The sequence below is a fragment of the Dysidea avara genome, chromosome 6 (genome assembly GCF_963678975.1).
Source record: "Dysidea avara chromosome 6, odDysAvar1.4, whole genome shotgun sequence".
Lineage (NCBI taxonomy): Eukaryota > Metazoa > Porifera > Demospongiae > Dictyoceratida > Dysideidae > Dysidea > Dysidea avara.
In genome coordinates, this window is record NC_089277.1 from 9,320,640 (window position 1) to 9,343,203 (window position 22,564).

Genomic DNA, 22,564 nt, shown 5'->3' on the forward strand with positions numbered 1-22,564 from the left:
GTGATGTGCGATATTAGGATTTTGGTTTTGGTATGATATTGATACAATAATTGGTAAAGTATTGAAATTTCGATACTTTTTTAGTATTTTTTCTTTTGATTAATTGTGTGGGGCAAATGTTTATAATTAATGGCTATGCTTTATGTTGAAGGTAATAACAAGCCTTGGAAAGTGGTAGACGCTTTTTAAAATGGCTAAACTGTACAGAACTGAGCTTCATTTCTACCGTGATTGCACAATCACACACCAAGAGTTTTAAATTACCAAAATATTACTCAATAATATATTATATTGAAAATTTTAGCAAAATATTGTCTATACGATAAATATTGATATCAGTTATAAAAATATCAAGATTCGATACGATATCGGTATTGGAAAAAATATTGCAATGTCGATAATTTTTCGGTATATTGCACATCACTAATTTAATAGTCCGGTAGAAGAAGGGGCTTTTTTGGCTGAACCTTGCAATGTGGTCTATAGTTTATTTTATGTCACAAAATATTTCTCCATACTATGGACTACTCAAAACCACCTGCTGGACCTCCGTCAGCATTGGGCAAATTGAGATATTAACTCAGGAAATTCTAGTATTTTAGTCAATCCATGTTAAATTATCAAAGAAATTAAAATGTTAACCCACTCTTTTCAAATTTCTTCAAACCTGACATTAAGACAGTGCATCATGAGTCAAAGTCATACACCAAGTTTCATTTGATAGCTTTGATCACATTTCATGTTATGCCTGTTTGCTTTACCCTAGGTATTCTAATGTATTTGTGATTGTGCAATACTTCTAATACTTCAACTATGCAGCTAAGCCTGTCTAGTTGGATCATTGCATAAAATGTCACCTGATCATTGTACAACCTGCCTAATTGTGTCATTTGTGTACACAATGGCATTAACACATTTGATGTAACCACCTCCTTAATAAGGCAGGCCCAGATGTGACCGGAATGGACATGTTCACTATTACTTTTATGCTTGGTGATTAAGTACAATTGTAGTAGTTAATGTAATCTCCTTAACTAAATGTAAGTAAATTGTACAATTTATGTTTTCAATGTCAGCTTGACTTTCTGCCTTGTTGGACCTTGAATAGAGCACATGTAAAGTGATGAGTTATGGGAAGCAAAGATGCCAAACTGCAGACAGAATAGCAAAGATGTGACAGATTTTAAGTTAGCTGTGACAGACTTTAAGTTTAATCAAAACCATGCAGCAACCAAGAAATTGCTGCAATGATTAAATTTCAGCTAGACCAATACTTTTAGTTTATAACTCTGAATGATACAGTCATTGCACCCCTTTCACTGCTATGGATTTGTTGTATCCCAGCAGTGTCATAGAACAATATACAATACATGTGCAAATACTATACAAACAGTACATTCAGCGTGCACTATTTATTATGAACTATTTGTAACCCTAATTTGTATGGCATATACCAATTACATTGTGTGCCGCATACTTACGTATGGCGTCCTATTGTTAACCCCAATATAAACCAGTGCAGCAGGTGAATAAATGCTGAAGATACAAGTCCAGCCATTTAGAGCATCCATTGCATTAACAAAATTAGACTTAAAAGTGTTTCCTGCTGCTACCTATTTGCTCCACTAATGTTTGGCTTCTACATAATCCAATTGCAAGTGTACAAATAACTTCATTTCAAAGTAATATATATATATGTGAAATTTTCTTCATCCAATGCTCTTTGTTATGGCTTACAGCTCAGTGACAAATTTCATTAATCTGAATCATTTAAGTTAGTAAAATTTGGTGTGTGTCTGTGTGTGGAAGACCTTTCTTGCAAATGTGGTCACAAATTCACTGGTATTTTGAGCACTTTTGTATTCAATTGAAAATTCTCTCTTGCGTGCTAAATAATCGTAAGGTTACCAAAATTCTCATGCGAGAAAAGCAGCATGTAAGTGTAGGAGAATAATATACCTAAAGAATTTGATTTCAGTGATGGCCATTTCAGTGCAAATAACAAATGGTACTATGAGCAGTGAATGCACTGTTAAAATTTAGGTAACAGTCTAACAGACTTATATAGGTTGCTTTAGTACAAAGGGCATGTCATGATCTATTTACTGTACATAAAATGTTGATGAAGAGCCATACATATAATTTATGTGTGCATCCTATATAAAATATATCTAGAGGCTCTCACATTACTATTCTTGGACACCTTAGGACTCCACTAAACGAAAGTTGTCTGGATCTCAGAGGCTTAACTGTATTGTGTGTTTAATACAAATGGCACCTTATAATTATTCTGATTATCATGATGTTCATATTTCAGGGTGGTTCAACTCTTTTATTGTATTATTGCATGGATACCATATATGATGCTCCGAATTAATAAAGCACAAATTTCATCATTTCTTGGAAGTCACCCAGTTTGAACAAATTGCAATAATTGAGCCTTACATCAGTGATATACAACAGAGGTCACTAATTTGGGACATAAAACAAGAGAGGACACCAATATCAAATCTATGATGGCTCAAAAATCACTTCATGGTACTGTAGGTAGAAAGTATGTGCATGCAAAGTTTCTTATGCTTTCTTCACAAAGTGCACCTTTTTTGTTATGCAAAATCTAATATACACTAGTATTGTGGTCTGCAAAAGGTCCAGAGGTCCTGCAAGTAAATACATGACCAGAGTTGGGGGTAATGTGTTATACAAATGTAATGACTGCATTACAGTATGTAAAAATATTTATTACTTTCTGCAGTAATGAGTAACATAACACGTTACATGACTGAGTAACAAGCAATATTATAATATTATCTTGTTACTCAGTCATGTAATGACTGGATTTGCGAAAAGGGGTCTTCCACACACACACATCCAATTCTATGAACTCAGAAAACCATAACTCGGTGTTTAAGAAACCTATTAACCTGAACCTTACTCCATCCGCTAAGCTATGCTGGTGCTCACTACTGACCAAATTTCAAGTCAATAGACATTTCCAATCTGACGTTATCAGTTGTCATAGTTGGTAAATTGGATGTGTGTTGAAAACTCCTTTTCGCAAATCTGGTCATTTATAACGATTGACTCACCCTTTTTAAAATGTATATTTTATTAGTTGTATTTTGGGCCCAGACAGTGCTTTAGTCAGCATTTCAGACATAAAAGAGTTATAGTGTCTAGGGAGCCGAGGTCAAGATACTACAACAAAGTATGTTTTTGTGGCTGACTTACACTACAGAAACATATGTTCTACTCATGTCACTTGTACAGTTGTAGGCTTGGAACTGGGTTGTGCCCTGCAGAAGCTAAAGCTATTTCATATGTTTAAATGTATAGAGTAGTTTATGCACACAAATATGTTAATCATACTGCCTTCTAAGTGGACTAAGAGTTGTGGATAAGTGACAGTCATGAGTACTTCAGCTCCTAACTATATATCTCACTATATATTAGCCTAAAGAATGGCATAGACAAGACCATGTGCATTTTATTTACAAAATATGATTCTGAAGAGTGTTGTGTGTTTACTGTCACTGCTTGAAGGTTCTTAGTTTACTAATTTGTTAAGATGCCTTACTGTAGTTATACTGATAGTAAAGTGTCAGTAAACTTAAGTATATGGAACATAATTATTTTACTAAGTTTTAAACTCTCAGTAAAACATCAGTGAATGCGGGTTTACTGAAAAACTACTAAAATAACAATTAACTGTTCCATATACTGGGGATATACCACTATAGTAAACTAAGAAACTTCAAGCAGTGTGTTCTATTAGAATAATTGACTGACTGCTCTATTAGAGTATCTCGATCTTGCTTTAATTTTTTTTAGGTTGGGGAGGGGCACATGCACCTCCTTAGCTTGGGTCCGCCACTGAAGAAAACCTTTTAAAAATTAATACTAATCATGTATACAATAAATATCACATCAATTTTATAGCACACTTTTGGGTAGGGGTAAGCACACTTGCTTGTGAAAATGCTGAAAATTATGGATGATCCCCTGGTGCATTTGAAGACATACATTAGTTAATATTGTGTCCTACAAAATGAAATTCATTGCCTCACTGGTGTCTAAATAGCTGGATGACATTATTGTTCGCCAGTTTTGCGTTCCATTCTTGGTACTTTAACTCCAAAATTTTTGTTTTTTCTCGCCTGAATTACCTCTATAGTCTGTTGATCAGCTAATCTTAAACTTAAGCCTTTTACCATGCCCTGATCAGCATTGTTGGAGCCTTATATATGTATATATAATTAATGCGTCATCATTGCAATTTGTGACACATGAAGTTAAGATGCTATATTGTCATAGTAGCTATAATATCAACAAAAAGTATGCATTAACTTTTAATGATAGTGTTTGAGAATGAAGAAACCCAATGACTAAAAACTTTTGCTTGAAAATTTCTGAAACAAACATTTTGCTTGAAGAAGAGAAAATATGGGGAGACAACAATTATTTTGTACGATGTACTGTAACTACTAAATGTCTACTTTATACACAAAACCTCTATCTGAAAAGTAGAATCTTGTAATAATGTATACACTTGATATTTGGGAAATTTTAGCAGCTGTTACTCTTAGCTATATATAGGAGAGGGAAGTACTTTCATGTATGGTAAAATCTTTATGAAAATGCAATTGTATCATTACCTTTGATTTTTAATTTTGCAAGCAAAAATGCAAAATTAGTTTTACATAATATTTTTACGAAAGTTAATTAATACTGTCCCTCAACAATTTAATTGCCCATGTGGCATATAACTAGTTGATGGTGGTATCATTATGTGCACTCAATTAGTAATACAGGTCTGCTAATTTATGAGTTTAAGGTGAAAGAGTTTATGCAGCATTCGGAGGTCCCATTTTTCTAATTCATTCTTTATCCATGTCAAAAATTGTAACACAATAAACCTTAGTATTACGCTAGTAGTAAGACAGTTTCATCAATGTAATACGAGATGTAATACTAGCACATCAACCAAATATGTAAGCTAAATTCTTGGAGCACAAAATCCTAACTATTATAATACATTGTTCAATGTCCAAGTGTATGTTACAAACTGAAATTCCAATTGAAGTCTGTAGACTATGCATGTATTGTACTGTACTGTACTGTACTGTACTGTACTGTACTGTACTGTACTGTACTGTACTGTACTGTACTGGACTGTACTGCACATACAGCTCAGATGGCTAGACCAGCAAAACAATTAGAGACTTACAATTGCACGTGGCATAGCACATGTTGAAAATGATCATTTTGACCTTTTGTAGCTAATATACTGCAGCCAGCCATTCTCAGCCAATTGTTTCATGGAATAAAAGAATAATGCTTATTTTGTGTGTATGCATACATATAATTACACATAAACATTTCAATTTTTCACTCTTTGCAATATATCGTACAGTATGCTATACATTGTCAACTACATATTTTCTCATAAATTATAACATATATGTAACATTACTGTTGACTAATAATCTACCCAGTTAATCACCAGTTTACCCTTATTAGCCATGTATATACTCCAGCAGCACCGACTCCAGAAATATTGTCACAAATCATGCTGGCATAATTCTTTGTTCTGTTTTTATATGTGCAACAGTAGTGTATATATATGAATAACACATCTACAAGTAGTTGATATTCTTTACATGCTTTCTGTTATACTTTCTTGTGTGCTTCACTCTTTAAATCTTCTGCTGAAGTACAAAATGATGATAGACTAAGGACAGATATACAGTGGAACCTCAACTAATTGGGGGGAAGGGTGTTCGGATAATCGAAAGTATGCAAGATCAAACATCCATACATTTATATACTGAGCTTTGTTCAACTACTCTAATAAAGCATACACCTTTTGACAAAATACCCTAATTGAGCAGTCGATTTGGTGTTCGGATAATAGAGAGTTTGGTTAATCGGTGTTCAGATTAATCAAGGTTCCACTGTACACTGTGTAGCTAGCTACCAAAACAACTTTGTTACAAAATGCAATATTCTGCATTTATTTTCACAATTCCAAATTTTTATTGTAAAAATACATCAAATCCAAGTAACATATTATTTTATATTCTTTCACAATGAATTCGTCATTACAACACTTACTAAATAATGTCCACCCAATTGTTTCATTTCCTGGACTGAGTCTTGTAGGGATACAGTGTGGTCAACGTATGGCTTAACCATCCCATCTTCTAACTTGGATATGATGTTTATCAGCATGTCTAAGTGATCGGTAGTTAAGGAAGTAAAATATGTAGAATATTTGACCATTGCAGTATCTGAAACTGAAGTGAATGTTCCATTAGAGTATTTGAGAGTTCTGCATAAATGAATAGTCTTCACTTATCTGAACACTTTATCATTGTCTGAGAAATATTGGAATTTGGACAACACTGCATAGCGAAGGTTTTCATGCAAAAAACAATTCTACAAGTTTTATTTGTGAATGCTCTACTTAGCATTTGTATGCCAAGTTGTTAAGCACCAATAGTTAAATTAGTCATTGTCAAATTCCTAGAAAATGATTTGAAACTTATAATGTTATATGCATATACCAAGTGAAATTTAATAAAAGTTTTGGTGCTAAGGATACCAAGGTATTTTCCTTGAAATCCTAAAGAAACAAAAAACAAGTTTAGTTCAGGTAAATATTATCATACTTGACTTACTTCCTGACAGTAACCAGGTGGCACTAAATAGAAAGTGCAGATTGATGGACTTGAGATACAAAGTCTGAGACTCAGGTGATCTCTTCTAAACAAAAGATACCATACAACAGGCTATATGTACAAGGTCCAAAATTTTGCAAATAACACAAGTATTTCAAGTATTTCAAATAACACAAGTATTTCTATTCACTAAATTTCTTCTATTTTCAAGTGAGCAGAGTGGAGGTTGAAAGTGTAAGTGCTACGTTAATTGTAGAGATTGTAAGGTGGGGTGAAGGGCAGCAATATTGAATTGTGGCCATTATACTCTCATCTCTGACTTGCCAATTGTTGCTATCGTTTCTTTATCTCGTGTGATTCCCGCAAGCCACTATAGTCATTGTGAAGTACACTGAGTAAGATGTCTTCTTTGGTGTTTACTTACACTATTTCTCGACTGGGATCCTCTCTCTGTCTTTCTAGCTAGTCAACAAAGATATTTTTTTGCATCTATGGTCTGGTGCAAGATCTTACTAGTTGAAAAAACCTATTAAGTGGGGCTTAATGTATCATTGCTATGTACTTGTGGTCTTTCATCAATCTGGAATTATTTCAGCAACCAAAGAATGCTTTTCAATATAAAACTATTGGGCACACATGTACGTTTCCAAACTCCTTTGAGCTTTGCCTAAACCTTCTGTATTCTTTTCATACTTTGCCATAATATCCAAAAGATGCATAGAATTACAAAGAAATCTTCCGTGCCTCACAGATTTCATGATTGTAGAAATATAAGTTGGAGGCTACTTTAGCTGCTTTGCAAAAAATTTGACTTTGCAGCAATAACCTTTTGTGCAGCATTCTATTACAAGACACTGTGGTTACTATTCAAGCACACACAGAATACCTGTAAGTCAGGTTGGGTGGTTACCCAGTGACCATGTACAGACATACAGTTGAAGATTTGTTGCTTGGTTGGTAACACTCTGGGTAGGGTCACCTCATTCTCATAGTCATGACAAATTTGTGTCTCCTCCAGTTCATTACAGAAACTATGAGAACATATGAATCCAGTGTGTAACCTGGAGCAACTGAAAATGAACAGGTAAAACAGGATTGGTACGTAACTTTTTATCTATATCAAATAGTAATCTCAATACATGCCACAGACCATACCCCTTTGAGATATCTATATACAATTAGGAATCTGCTCAAAATACCCAAACAATTAAAGGATTTCGCTATTTTTGAGTGCAGGTATGAAAACAATAATAAATGTAACACCTTCACACCTCAGATCAAAGAAGCCGCCTTGGTTACATTTCATATGTAGCCCAGTTAGTCGGGCTACATACGAAATGTAGACCGGGCTACAAGTGGGCAGTGATTATATAGACGTTGACGCTGAAATCGATTGTGGGGATCGATTAATAGTCACATGATTAGGATACACGACTTGGATTTCGCCATGAAAACCACTCAGGTGGAGAGTGTTTCATTATCCTCGCCATTCTACAAGTTGAAAAACATTGTGCTAAGGTGAGTACTAGCGATATAGCTTATTCACTGATTGTTTCCAGAGGAGGTTGGATGTGCTATAAGCGCTACTTAAATATATTGCTCTTAATTGCATTCTTTTCTTTGGTATTTCACGTGACCCTCAATAGTCGCAATACTAAACTGGAGTTCACTGGGGTTCGTTAGATATTTCAAGTAGGCTTCAAGTCTATGTACTTTGTTTTCTCAAGGCACTTGAGATTCGGGATGAAATTAATAGTGATTTGATGCATACAACTTTACCACCAGACTTGTCACATACATTTTCTATAATGAAACAACGACCCTTCACTGCGTTACACTGAGATCACTGTATTACCTTCCTCAATAAACTGATTTTGCGTAATTTATTTTATTGGCACTTTAAACACTGGCTTTGTTACCAGCCAAATCAGCTGGGTTCGCTGGAGATCACGCCTTTAGATTTAGAAATACATAAATTTTCAAATGCACTATAGTTTTAATAAAATTGTCTTGAAACGAAGATTTTCCAATGAAAATGTACAGCTCACGTGAACGTGTCCAACCTCCTCTGGATCATTTCCACACATTTTTGAATACGGACACGCCCCCATCACGAAGCTACCACTCTGCACGGAGTAATTACTCTACAAGCAAGCTTACTTGTCTAGGCTTTAGTGAACTGTGTAGTTTTTCCATAAACGATTCAATAGCACTGATTAAAACATTAAACTCGCGTAATGGAAATTCTCAATGATATAGCTAGGATATGTCCGTTTATCGTAATTGAACGTAACCAGAATGTACTAGCTGCTGACCCATAATCGAAATTTTTAGGTATGTATATATAATACATCCAGTGGCTGCACTCATATTGGCTTGGGTGATTGATCGCCCTGTACAGGTTATCAGCCTAATAAGTGTTACATATTAGCTGTAACACGGACATTCGGGCTTTGCCTGATATGTATGCCCTCGGGCAGCCAGGCATACATATCAAGCAAAGCCCTCATGCCCATCTTACAACTATTACTTATGTCTTAGCAGTGGACAATTGACCATCTAAGGGGTAAGGGTGTTCACATGATTGAAAGTATGTAAACCTCACTTAGTAGCCATCTCTTAAATACAAGACCACCTCATTATAGTGGGTGGTCCCAAACACAGATAGGGTTACTTCATGATCTCATCAATAAGCCCGCCTCATTATAGTGACCATGTTAAGTAGGTCCAAAGTATAGCTAAGGTGTACTTCATGGCCTCAAAAAAAGGCCACCTCAGTGGTATTAATGAGTACATGGTTTTGTTAAAACTACTCTAATAGAGCATACACCTGTCGACAAAATATTCTAATTGAACAGTCATTACCAGTATTCACAATGTATAATTGTTATAATGTAAAAAACATTGTTACAATGTATAACACAGGTTTCATACCTCCACCATCAGTGTTGGGAGTAACGCATTACTTATGTATCGCGTTATGTAATATTATTACTTTTGTGGTAACAAAGTAATATAACGAAATACGCTATAAAAACAGGTAATATAACGCAAGTTACTTAACTTACAAATGTAACGCGTTACCTAAGTAATATAGTTACTGTAACGAGCCTAATATTATGTAATATTATTACTACAAGTAACGAAGTTACTAATCTCGTTAGTTATCCACTGAGTAACGCCTAGCCACAACGAAGTAACGAGGCCTACTGAATGAAGCTTATTCACCAGCTTCTTACTTATAACCAAGATTTGCATATTGTCCAACAACGCAATCATGTCACGTGATATGGTGGTAGTTTCACACGTGACAGCTTAAGGCTGTGGATACAAAGTAATATAATATGTAATATTATTACAGTTACTTTATTTTATGGGTAATATGTAACTGTAACTAAATAGTTCAGTTGCAAGTAACATGTAATATGTAACTAGTTACTTTTACAAAGTAACTTGCCCAACACTGTCCACCATCCACAACACAGTCCACTCCTAGTCCTCCAGTTTCCTGCAGGCAAATATCAACTAGTGACTTCTCTTGGGAGGACATGTCAATGATCCATGATGGCCATGGCTCCAAAGATGACAACAGCTTAGCACCATCACTATTATCAACCACAGCAATCACCTTTGCACCATATGATGCAAACAGTTGCATCAGAGTCACACCAGTGGCTGAACAACCAGAGAAAATGAGAACAGTGCTCCCAGGAGTGAGACGTGCTTGATGCAAAATGATGGTCAGACTCATTATACCGGGCTCCATTACTGCAGCACAGTCAATATGGCTGACTGTCTTGGGCTTCTTCACCAGACAATACTTTGGTATTACACAATGATCAGCACAACCTGAACATGTTGTATCCATTGGCAACACACCTGTAAATAAGACATTCCATCAATCAATGGTGCAAACATGGTTGTCAAGGGCAACAACACTGTACAGTACTTTTCATGGGAACATCAAAGTGGCAAAGTATGCAGTATCAGTAACAAGGATGTTGTAAGGATAATAACCATACAGTCTGTTAAAGGAAAATACTTTTATTGATAGCACGATAACCATGAGTGTATCATTTTAAATCGCTAAAACTAGCCAAAATTGTGTTATGACTAGACCAAAGATTTTATGGACACTCACATACTAATAGTCACAATTGGGGATAATGTGTTACTTCACAGTAATGAGTAATATAATGTATTATGTGATGACGTAGTGAGTAATATATAACAAGTACACAGAAAAATTTGGAATTTTCAACTAGAGTAGGGACCATAACACATCAATAAAAAGTACTGAAACAAGTTGGAGTAGTGCACAATATTAAATCACAGTAAAACAATAAGAAGTGTTATATCCCTATTATGCATTTCCATAATTGTATCTTGAGCACAGTAGGAATACAACACTTCTTATTGTTTTACTGTGATTTAATATTGTGCACTACTCCAGCTTGTTTCAGTACTTTTTATCGATGTGTTATGGTCCCTACTCTAGGTGAAAATTCCAAATTTTTCTGTGTACTTGTTTGTTAACTTTTTCGTAAATAATCATTATGACTGGTGAACCCACGCATACCACATCTGTAATGTCGCCGTGCACCCCAATTATTGTCTGAAAAGTGAAGTATCCATTACACTTCGTTGTCAGCTATGTTCAACCCGTTATGCAGCATTTTGAATCAAGAAATGCTTGAAAAGCACCTCTGCAATCCACGCATACTGAAAAAATGGTGCCGCGTGCCCAAGTTATATCAATTATCATCTGAAAAGTGAAGTATCCATTATGTTTTGTTGTTGGCTATGTTCAACCTGTTACACAGCAGTACAAATCAAGAACTGTTTGAAAAGCACCTCTGCTTTCAAAATAGCCACTATGACAAATACGGATGATTTCCATTACAAAGGGAAGCCATCATGTGCTATCGCCAAATCGACACTTTCGCTGTCAGCAAAGATGAATGAGACACAAATGAGGACACTGGAAAGTCCATGAAGAATGCATTGTACATACTGCGGTATGCCAAAAGGCACCTGTTGGGCCGAAGTGACGTCAAACAGTGAAAATTCAAGCCCATAGCCTTAACCATTATTGGGTTATGCTTGTCTGTAGGCATCAGTCAGTTAGTTACTCAGTCAGTAAAAAATTCCATTAAATAATTCATTTTTAAAATTCCGTAGCAACTTGTTGAAAGCGTTTCGGGTCGATCTGAAAGCTTGTTTGGGCTTAGTTTTACCTAACCAACACTGCCTCATTGTTGTCAGGGGAAATTGAGGCTGTTTTTTGGGTGATATTATTTTTTGGGCCTCGCCTATTCCTTTGTGGTCCTTACTACACAGTACTATCGTACTGTATGATGTATGTTACATCTGAAATTGTAAAGAATGTATGTGTTACTTCGTTTTAAGGAGAACTGTAGTCAGCCTCAGATTGATTGCATTTTGGGCCCAGACAACACTGGATACGTTGGTTTATACACAGTTACACAGGATTCTCTGGTATAATTCAGCCACTAAAACGTACTTTGTTGTAGTGTCTTGGCCATTTCCCATACACTATCACTCTTTGTTCATGTCTGTCATGCTCGTGTCACTTGTAATTGTAGGCTGGTAGCTTTCATTTAGAAGGTTGGACTTACTTTATAGCTAGTGATGAATAAATGTAATATTTAATACATGACTAGTTATAACCCTCAAAATAACAAGTAACATATAACCATAGTGCATTACATGGCATAGAAGTATTGAGCAATATATAACGAGTTATTTTAATTCTAACGACACCCCAACTCTGCTAATAGTTTAACTGCTGAAAGCTGAAGCAGGTTGAGTACTCAACATCAAGGCTTTAAAGAAGACTATTAGCAAGTACAATATTCAAAGCAAATTTTAATCAAGAAATAAAGCACCTGTGACAAAACAGCACTTATAAATCTTTCAAAAATACCAACTTGTGCATCATTTACTTGTAACAACATTCACAAACAACATCCTTTGGAAACAAGTTGATGTTGTACTACTTCTAAACCAGCTGCAGTTTTCCATTATAATAAAATACTACTATAGTAGGGACGTCAAAAGTGTAGGCGTAGCCTGTGATACTAAAATCTGCCTTGATTTCCCCTCATGATGACATGACAGAATTGGTTGGGTAAAATCTAGCTAAAAAATGGCTTTGGATCAACTCAAAATGTTTTCGCCAAGTTGCTACAAAATTTAAATACATTCAAAGGAATTTTCTACTGCCTGCCTGATGCATTCAGTAAAGAAAATTAGCTACAGCTATAGTCATATTTCTTTCACAGAAACACTTAGAATTCACTTAAGAAGAAACCTTTGGCATATTGATAGCCATGTTTGCTATTATCCTTCCATATACTATGGTGGCCATAGCACAGTAGTATGGCTTCAACCTCTGGGTGTGCATGTTTCACAATATTATTGCACCAACATATTGGAATACACATATGTCTTGGTTCCAGGCAAGGTTCCAGGTGGGTAGTCAAGTGAGCTGTGCTCCACTGTAGATGAGAAGTCGCCTGCCACCAGGAGATGGACTGCTAGTAGAATGGTATGCACAAAGAAAGTGAGCTGTTCTCCGTTTAGGAATTTAAACTAGAGCAGGGACAATGTAGTACCACTGCAATAAAAAGTTGCTGACAGCTTAAGGTGTTGATTATTGGTAACTCGATGACTTCCCTTCGTTTGTAAACAAGAACCGTCTGCATTTTCTGTGGTGACTGGATTGATTGCAGAACTGTTTCTCCTACTGTTCTTCATTTGTAATGCTCTGAAACAGGCTGAGCATAGCTGAAAGTGAATCATAATGGCCACTACACTTTCGAATCAGTAATTGATAAACGGGACGCATGAATTGTCCGTATTGTTGTGGCTACTGGATTGATTGCAGAGATGCGTTTACTGTTCTTCACTTGTAGCATTGTGTAATGGACTGAAACATATATAGCAGAAAGCAAAGTGTAATGGCCAGTTCATTTTCGAGTCAGTAATTGATAGCAGTGGTGCATGTTCAGTTGGAAACACCACCTCTGGTACCTTCCTTTCTTTTGGTGTAGTATGCATGAGTTCACCAGTCATAATAATGTTACCAAAAGCAAACAAACAAGTGTCCATATATCATAAGTTAGTGATCACAGAAAACACAAGGGAGGTCACTTACACCTACAGATATACTAGGAAACATTTAATCCCTAATTTAGTCATGAATCAGTGATTTAATATCACTATTGTATGCTCTCATTTGTCTGTGTGTGAGGTCCCCTAAGGAACCTTTCTAAAACTGGTACAGTGACAATTATTTTAACATCTGTCAAGGTTTCCACTGCACTTATATAGTAGTTCATGTAAGAAATGATTGTGGGTTTTAATTTATTTCACCATTAAACATGTCTAAACAACACACATTTTCATGTTCCATAACACACCCCTATAGTCCAGCTCAACAAGTATAAGGAATTTTAAGTTTAATAATTTCAAGGTATAATAGAAATAAAAAAGTAGGGAAACAAGGAAGGTCTATAGTAGTATATCTGCAGGTGCAGGCAGCCTCCCTTGTTTCCCTGCTGTTTTTCTATGATCCCTAAAACTTATCAAATCCATATACTTTTAAAATTAAGAAATAACACATCATACTGTTAACAATTTGTTAAATGAGCAAAAAAAATTGAAAATTTCAAATGGGGAATAGGGATCGCTGAAAAAAAGCCACGAAACAAGAAGGGATGGTGGTAATGTAAACCACAAACCCCTATTTTGACTTAACTAACTAATGTAGCAAAATATTGCCGTGACAAAGTCAAAGTCAAAATAGGAATTTGTGGTTTACATTACCACCCCAGCAATCCCTACCTGTTTTGTGGTTTTTTCTGTGATCCCTATTCCCATTTGCAATTTTCAATTTTTATTCATCTAGTTTATATATTTGTTTCTAAATCCAGTAATGGATTAACTTGTTCAACATCTTGGTATAGCCAACAGAGATTTATCAGAGCAAAAGATTAACCATGCAGACTGAGAGTGACAGATTTTATTATTCTTGTAATTTGTGCTACATAGACCTAGCTAAAGACGGCACCCTGACTTGTAAAAAGCACTAAGGCAGATACCACACATACATGCCTATAGTTATGTATTGTCATGATAAGCACATGCATGTGAAATTATAGTCTTGGCACTCTCAGTTGTCATCATTACACTGGCATCCTTAATACTAACAGTATAAGGGCCAAATTAACCAAGTTGTTTCCTAGATTCCCATTGTCATAGACTGATAGTCTACAGTAGTAGTACTAACATTGTTTCATTGTTGTATCTCTTTGTTGTATTACATCTTAGGCCTTAGGTTATACGCATGCGTATACGGTAGTGTGGATACTGTATGCTATTGTTTTGGTTCATAATGGGTAGTGTGTAGCATGCTATGCTGTATCCGTGCGATTGCTATCCCTCCTATACCTTCTGCAGACTTGAACCTGTTATATCGTGTACCAGACACGACATTGGTGCTGTGACCAGGATTGGTTCACTCGTGCTCATACTTACTGAATTCCACTGAGTTGCAAACGCTGTTATACCATGACACTGACTTAACGGTACCCTAACAGGCAAGCTCATTGTTTGAGTAACACGTATTTGTTGCCTTTGCTCACAGTGAACCAAGATGACGGAGAGATTAGCCAAGCTGAAAGCATCAAGAAAAGGATTTTGTTCCCATCTAACGCACATTTACGGGAAAATCGAAGAACTAGACTTTACTAAGAAGAACGAAGAAACCACTACCCTTGCTTTATCTTACATGGAGCAATTACAACAGAAGGCAGAATCAATCGGAAGTTTGGACTCGAAGATCGCAACTGAAATTGAATCCCCTGAAGAGTTGGAGCAAGACAGTTTCGAAGCTGAGGAAATTATGGACACTTTCATTGAGAAAACCACACGTGTAAAATGCTATTTGGACGTGAAAAAAAACCAGCAGTAAGTCCAATACGAGAAGTGTTGTTCAGCCAAGTTCTGCAAGTCGTCTCCTGAAGCTCAATCTTCCCATGTTCTCCAGAGATCCAATCAAGTGGCAATCCTTCTGGGACTCTTTCGAAGCAGCCGTTCATACAAACACAAACCTAACAGGTGTGGAAAAATTTAACTACCTGAGAGCACAACTGGAGGGTGATGCTGCCCGAACTGTGAGTGGGTTTACTCTGACCAATGCAAGCTATGAGCAGTCCATTTCATTACTTAAGTCCAGATTTGGTAAAAAAGAACGAATTGTCAATGCTCACTACCAAGCACTGTTGGAGTTGGAAGTCCCCAATAATACTGCCCACTGTCTTTGGAGATTTCATGATGAAATTGAGAGTGACATATGGGGGTTGGAGTCCTTAGGAAAATCCAAGGATTCATTTGGGGATTTCCTTGTCCCTGTTGTTTATAACAAACTACCCCCAGTTGTCAAACAAAATCTCACTAGAAATCACACCTCTGAAGCATAGATGAACTTCTAGGTGCTATCAACAAGGAAATATTAGTCCTTGAATCTGGATCAGACAGCTCAGGTGACCATAAACATTCAACTGTTACAAGTTCATTTCACACCGGTATCAGAAAGGGACAATCAGTAGACAAGAAAGTGGTGAGTGCTAAACCAGTATGTGTGTACTGTAAGGGCTATCCCGTGCCAGTTTGTTGTGGTGTGGTGACTGATGTAAGGACACAAATGGATATCGTAAAAAAGGAAAGATTATGCTTTATTTGTTTAGGCCAACACAAGGCTTCACATTGCAATTCAAGAAACCGGTATTAAAAATGCCATAGAAAACACCACACCAGCCTTTGTGAAGTAGATAATGGAACTTCCAGTTCAGGTCATGTTAATTCAAACCCACACGAAAATCAACCATCATCCTCACAAAGCTCACTGCAACCAACAGCAGCAAATTTTGTGCCTACTCTACCTGTTTCTGGTCTAACCACTGCAACAAATAGTGTTAGCAATTCTGAATGCAGCTCCACGTGTCTTTTGAAAAAAAAACAGCTGTAGCATCAGTACAAGTTGGGTGTACCAGAATTCAGGATAATATTTTATTTGATGAAGGGGCTCAATGATCTTTTATCACCCAGGCTTTAGCAAACCAACTAGGATCAATTCCACATACCAGGGAAAACATCCTTATCTCATCATTTGGTGGGGACACTAGTAAACAACATGCTGGGGTTATTCATGTTGTGCTCGAGACTAATTTAGGTGGTGTAAATATTCCAGCCCTAGTAGTTCTCACTATTGCTACCCAACTTCAGACTATTGTCAATCCAGATGTTCGTACTCTTCCATACTTAAGTGGGCTGAAACTGGCTCATCCAGTAAACCCATCCTGCAGATTTGACATATCTATTTTAATAGGAGTGGACCACCATTGGGAAATTGTTGGGAATCATATTGTCAGGGGCAATGGACCCACAGCTATGCAGTCCAAATTGGGCTACCTTCTATCGGAGCCATTACCGCAACAGTCTCAGTCAACTATTGCTGGAGTACTACACGCTTACATCTCACAAGAGTTCCCTGAATGTCCATACGCAACATCTACCATGTTAGGTTTGTCTACCAGTCCTTTAGTCTCCCAACAAAACTCGGTCCAACCTTCTGAATCGTTCATGGAACTTTTATCAATGCAATCACATATCATGAAACAGTAATGGCGCTTACATAGTTGGTTTCCCCTGGAAACAAGACCACCCCACATTGCCAACTAATTTGATGGTCTGTAAAATCCAAACACGAATGCTAGCGAGAAGGTTGGGACGTCAACCAGAATTACTCACACTCTACAATACAATCATAGTTGAGCAGGAGCAACATGGCTTCATCGAGAAGGTTGACCCATCAGATGTGGAGAACAAAAGAACACACTACATACCACACCATCCAGTTCACAAAAACTCGCCCACTACCCCAGCGAGAATCATATATAATTGCAGTTACCGTCAGTCAAAGCAAGATGTTAGCTTGAATGATTGCCTAATGGTTGGCAATCCACCCTTAAATGATCTTTGCGGCATACTTGTACGTTTTCGTCTACACCGTTATGCAATATCCACAGATATTGAGAAGGCCTTCCTTCATGTGAACCTGAATGAACAAGACCAAGACTTTACCAGATTTTTATGGCTATTGAACCCCAAGGACCCAGAGAGTACATTCACCACTTATAGATTTAAGGTGGTACTGTTTGGTTCTACTAGCTCTCCATTCTACCACCTCAACTTGTACAGATTTACAGTTTCAGATGACATGAAACATAATTTGTATGCAGATAATATCATTTCAGGATGTCAAACTAAAGAAGAGATTCTTCACTATTATGCAACTGCAAGAGCCATTCTGAAGGAAACCAATTTCAATTTGCGATCATGGGCGACAAACAGTCATAAACTACAGGAAAAGGCCCTGGATTGATTGCAGAAGTACCTTTACTGTTCTTTGTTGGTAGCATTGTGTAATGGACTGAAACATATATAGCAGAAAGCAAAGTGTAGTGGCCACTTCACTTTCCAGTCAGTAATTGATAGCAGTGGTACATGTTCAGTTGGAAACACTACCTCTGGTGCCTTCCTTTCTTTTGATGCAGTATGCATGAGTTCACCAGTCATAATAATGTTACAAAGCAAACAAACAAGTATCTGTATATCATAAGTTAGGGATTACAGAAAAAAAACAAGGGAGGTCGCTTACATCTGCAGATATACTAGGGAACATTTATAATCCATAATTCAGTCATGGGTTTAGACTGAATCAGGGATTACATATCATCATTACATGTTCTCATTTGTCTGTGTGTGAGGTCCCCTAAGGAACCTTAAAAAATTAAGACAATTATAATCTTACTCTGTTGGGAGGACATACTTTGTGAAGGTTTCCAGTGTACTTATATAGTAGTACATGTGAGAAATGATTGTGGGTTTTAGTTTATTTCACCATTACACATCTCTAAACAACACATAACACATAACACATAACACATATTTTACATGTTCCACAACACACCTCCTAGTCCAGACCTCATCAACTCAACAAGTATAAGGAAAAATTACGAATTTCAAGTTGGATTAGGCATCATAGAAAAAAAGTAGGTAAACAAGGGGGTCACCTGCACCTAGTATATCTGCAGGTGTAGGCACATCATGCTGTTAATTATTTGTTAAATACATGTACATTATTTAGTAACTGAACATATTCTAAAGGATATACCATACTCAGTTGCCTGCTACATTTTTTGGTTGCTAAACAGCACATATATAATAAACAGTTTTGGTATTGGGCCTCACTCCCTTCAAGTAGACATGATGAAAACGGTGTATAAGAAAGCTAAGAGGGTCTGTGTACAGCCTTCATTCATAGAACTGAGGCTTATGTCTGCAACTTCAAGCTTGTTTGTTCATGTGGGTGTGTGGACTGACATGCATACATGCAGATCTACATTTTTCTCAACCTAATTTCACGAAGCCTGATTTGAAAGCTTACACATATGGTATGAGCAAGTTGTTGCAAAAGGTCACATGAAAACTGCAGTAACACAAAACTAAAAGGTTGGATGTGTAATTTTATGGTAGAGGAAACTTTATACAGAGCATGTTGACAATTAAAAATTGGACAAATTTTTAGAGCTTTTAATTTAACAGTACAGTAGAACCTCTCTTTCCAGACCTTTACACCCCATTTACATTGTCCCGGGTTACTTTTAACTAGGGTTATCAAACTTGACCCCACTACTGCTCAACAAGCAGGCTAGGAATTGTGCTCGCCAAATAACAATGAGCTATAACAAGCACACAATAATCAAGAAACTCTTGCAATAATTAATAAGCTTTTGATTTAGGAGTTTAAACACTGGAATTTTAGTGAGGAAGCATAGAATCAGCCGAAATAAGTCATACAATTGCCATGTTTTAACTACTGAATACTCCTTTCACCAAGAATATTGATGCATCGTCGGAGCGTATCCATCAAATAGTCTATAGAAAGTGTGGTACGTCGCAACTATTTTGTAGAACAGTTTTAATATAATTGCTGTGTGACAAACAGAAGCAAATATTATTGTCAGGCTGAGTTGGCCAGCCTGGAATTTGTTTACTTTGTATTCTATACCTGGCCAACCTGTGCCAACCTGTGCCAGCCTACCTCTCCTTGTCATGCCATATTGGGCTTGGTTTGGTTCAATTGATTTGCACTACAATTCATATTGAGCTGTAGCCGGATCAGAAGGTAGGGTATTAGGAAGCAGCATCAATAACTAGTATCAAAAAATAATAAATTAAAAAATGAAGTAGGAATCCAAGCGATAAAAAGTAGTGAAACAAGAGATGAACGATGGTAGCTATTACAGCATAGCTCAGTGAGAAATCCCTACTTTGGCATTTAAAACAAAAGAATTGTTATACCATGCCAAAGTAGGGATTTCCCACTAAGCTATACTGTAATAGCTACCATCATTCATCTCTTGTTTCACTAAATGGAGTATGGTCATCATGGCCTCGATCTATAGATTCATAATGTGTAGAATAAAGAATGGGCGTGATCTTGTGATCTATCGTGAAGGTGCAGGTATAGCTATCTAGTACCGGTACCTCCATACAGTAGCGTAGTCTAAGCACCTTAAATAATTTTGTGGCGTCTATCATGCTGCTTAAAGAAAGTGTTGATACGGAAAATTAATGCCTCGATATGGTTTTGTTGGATGAAGAAGACAAGTAGCCTGATTGAAGATAAAAGAAAAGACAAGGCACAGAGGGCACACACTCCTTGGAACCCCAAAAGGCACATCCCACTGGTGAGTTTGTTATTGTGGCGTAAAATGGTGGCCATGCACTATTTCGTTTGGCCACTAGGCTTGTGAATGTGGTCAGTGAGTGAGGCAGACAAAATGTCGAGTTTTAATGAGTTTTAAAAAAATTTCTATATCTGGCCGCCAGTAAGCGTTTTCTTGTTTTTAATGTTATATTTGATATTAGATGTATTAATATTATTTTGCAAAGGTGATTTTAGTGACATAAGGCGGTTCTAAGCTGGTTTTTAAAACACAACATTTTTGGCGATGGACATCATTTACAGGTGATCCCTACTTAAACAGTGCGACCATACTGTTTGATTATCTTCGATGTTGACACAGTTAAGGAGGTTATCAATTCACTTAGAGACCTGACACAGTGGTCCCTCGATTATCCAAACTCGTTGGGCCCTGGGTGTGTTCAGATAATTGAAAGTTCAGATAATCAAAGCCCATTCATTTATATACAGAGCCTAGCTCAATTACTCTAATAGAATGCACACCTTATATATAATACTCTAATAAAACAGTCATCGCTACAGTTCGGATAATCAATGGCTGGATAATCGAGGGACCACTGTATGAGGTTTGTAAATTGACCTCTGTGATTTGGACCTCCATTAGCCATACCAGCACTACAGTAAAGTATAGCTTGCTTTATTCACAACTATAGCTTGTCTATCAGTATAGCTAATACACCCACAAGATTAAACTGTTGTGGAGTTTTATAACTCTGCTAGTGTTTGCTTAGTAGTCACTGCTGTAGTCATTACCCACACTTGTCCCTCTGTGGCAGTATTCGCCACAGTACCAACCCAAGTCATGGTTATAAACAAGGCTGTAATAAAGCTTGTTGCTTTGTGGCCAGCTGCAATAAAACTTTTCCCCGTTGTGGCCAGCTGCAATAAAACTTTTCCCCGTTGTGGCCAGCTGTAACAAACCCACGAAACAAGGATGATGTAGTAAACAAACCCTGCACACTAAACCAACAGCTGCTAAAAATTTTAACAAAACAAGTAACAATTCAGCTAGCCAACATGCTGACTCTAGTGACAGGCTTTTTATTTCTTGTAATAAGCTGCTTTCTAAATAGGTTGGATATTAACTAAGTTTTTGGTATGCTGAATATCCTCATGCTCAGTTTGACACCTCAATGGGAATTAATCAGTGACTTTGGGTGGCTATGCCCTGGTCATTATTAATGCCACGCCTCGGTAATCAAACCTTACCCTCACGTTTTCAAACTACATAGGTGGGACATAGGGGGTGGTGGAGCTTGACATTAATAACACATGACCTATATACAATACCTGCTACTTCATCTCCTAGTGATATCAGCTTTATGTCTGACCCAACTAAAATGGAAACATTAACAAGCTAGGTGTAATTATGACTTATACACATGATACCTTTAGCAACACTGCTTGATATGGAGAATCCAATGGGAATCGATTCATCTTTTTTTTGAGTGACTTGTAATATGGTCTATAATGATACAAAATTGCAGTCCAGGTTGGCGATTGTGTGGTAGTCTCATGCCTAGACCCACCCACTGACAGGTTTTGGGCACAAGACTAATTGTATGGCTAATTCCCTTGGTGTCTACTCTTGTTAGCGAGCAGGCGCTTATCTTGACCATCACGTCATTGCTACCGAGCCTTGGTAATGTAATCTACAAACATTCAATAACATAACTGGAACTTGAAAAACAATCATTTTCTAACCTTTTCTCCAATACCACTTCATATTTGGCTTTCCCTCCTGCAGTAGAGGCCGTGGGAATCTTGATATGGTATAATTAATTGTTGATGCGTGTATGGTAAAATTTTACACGTGGCTCTACACGTGGAAGGCTCCTGGAATCGCAACTGATCTAGGTAGAAAGAGGGTGCAATCATTGTAACAAGGATCGCTCTTTTTTACCGAGCTTATTTAGTTATAAATTCCGCCTTTGTCAAGGCCTTTCTCCTTGTACGCATCGTTCGAGTCCGTGTTGCAGTGTTGTGTACTTAGCGAGGTACTTAAGTGTGTGTGTGAAAGTTTGGT

At 37.0% G+C, this 22,564-nt stretch overlaps 2 protein-coding genes and 1 long non-coding RNA gene across 4 annotated transcripts in view; 2 read left to right on the forward strand and 1 right to left on the reverse strand.

The window, feature by feature from the left end:
* Window positions 1–6,056: 6,056 nt before the first annotated feature.
* On the reverse strand, window positions 6,057–22,343 carry LOC136257485 (quinone oxidoreductase-like protein 1). 2 transcript variants are annotated; one of them, XM_066050707.1, is made up of 9 exons: window positions 22,243–22,343; window positions 21,928–22,190; window positions 21,829–21,873; window positions 12,205–12,326; window positions 10,138–10,559; window positions 7,567–7,711; window positions 6,681–6,765; window positions 6,605–6,625; window positions 6,057–6,233 (listed from the first exon to the last, which is right to left on the reverse strand). In XM_066050707.1, exons 4-6 carry the CDS (start codon window positions 12,224–12,226, stop codon window positions 7,703–7,705), a joined length of 453 nt encoding a protein of 150 aa, XP_065906779.1. In that variant the 5' UTR covers window positions 12,227–12,326; window positions 21,829–21,873; window positions 21,928–22,190; window positions 22,243–22,343; the 3' UTR covers window positions 6,057–6,233; window positions 6,605–6,625; window positions 6,681–6,765; window positions 7,567–7,702. The 2 variants fall into 2 exon arrangements, with proteins under 2 accessions (XP_065906779.1, XP_065906778.1); XM_066050706.1 differs by having other exon boundaries at window positions 7,567–7,750.
* On the forward strand, window positions 17,476–18,150 carry LOC136259215 (uncharacterized). The gene has a single exon (XM_066052698.1). It carries the CDS (start codon window positions 17,476–17,478, stop codon window positions 18,148–18,150), a length of 675 nt encoding a protein of 224 aa, XP_065908770.1.
* Window positions 22,344–22,564, forward strand: part of LOC136257486 (uncharacterized) — a 73,571-nt gene continuing 73,350 nt past the window's right edge. Inside the window, exon 1 of the long non-coding RNA XR_010702027.1 lies at window positions 22,344–22,535. This is a non-coding gene — a long non-coding RNA (uncharacterized lncRNA). The remainder of the gene's footprint in view (window positions 22,536–22,564) is intronic.